Here is a 350-nt window from a genome sequence, read left to right as displayed (position 1 = left end):
GGGGGGTCGGGGGGGGGTCGGTGCCCGGCGGGACCCCCGGCGGGACCCCCGGCAGGGCCCTGGGCCGCCCCCCGCCCGGCTCGGCCGCGGCGCTGGAGGAGGTGTCGCGGTGCGTGAGGGAGATGCACAGCTTCACCAGCGAGCTGCTCACCTGGGACCTGGTGGAGGGACACGGCCACCTGGGCACCGGGGACGGCCACCTGGGCACCGCCAACGGCCACCTGGGCACTGCCAACGGCAACCTGGGCACCACCAACAGCCACCTGGGCACCGCCAACGGCCACCTGGGCACCGGGGACGGCCACCTGGGCACTGCCAACGGCCACCTGGGCACCGCCAACGGCAACCTG

General features: G+C 76.6%; 1 protein-coding gene across 1 annotated transcript in view; it reads left to right on the top strand.

Annotated features, from left to right (window-relative positions):
* Positions 1-21: 21 nt before the first annotated feature.
* The window catches only part of LOC113942686 (acanthoscurrin-2-like), a gene marked incomplete at its 3' end in the record, with an annotated part of 1,083 nt that continues 754 nt past the window's right edge, over positions 22-350 (top strand). The window contains exons 1-2 of the mRNA XM_027633766.1: positions 22-166; positions 203-323. Of these exons, the coding sequence (XP_027489567.1) occupies positions 123-166; positions 203-323 (165 nt within the window). The remainder of the gene's footprint in view (positions 167-202; positions 324-350) is intronic.

This window comes from Corapipo altera, unplaced genomic scaffold, assembly GCF_003945725.1.
Source record: "Corapipo altera isolate COAL_440 unplaced genomic scaffold, ASM394572v1 55402, whole genome shotgun sequence".
Lineage (NCBI taxonomy): Eukaryota > Metazoa > Chordata > Aves > Passeriformes > Pipridae > Corapipo > Corapipo altera.
The sequence above is the reverse complement of the archived record's forward strand: the minus strand, read 5'-3'. Positions and strand labels throughout refer to the sequence as shown.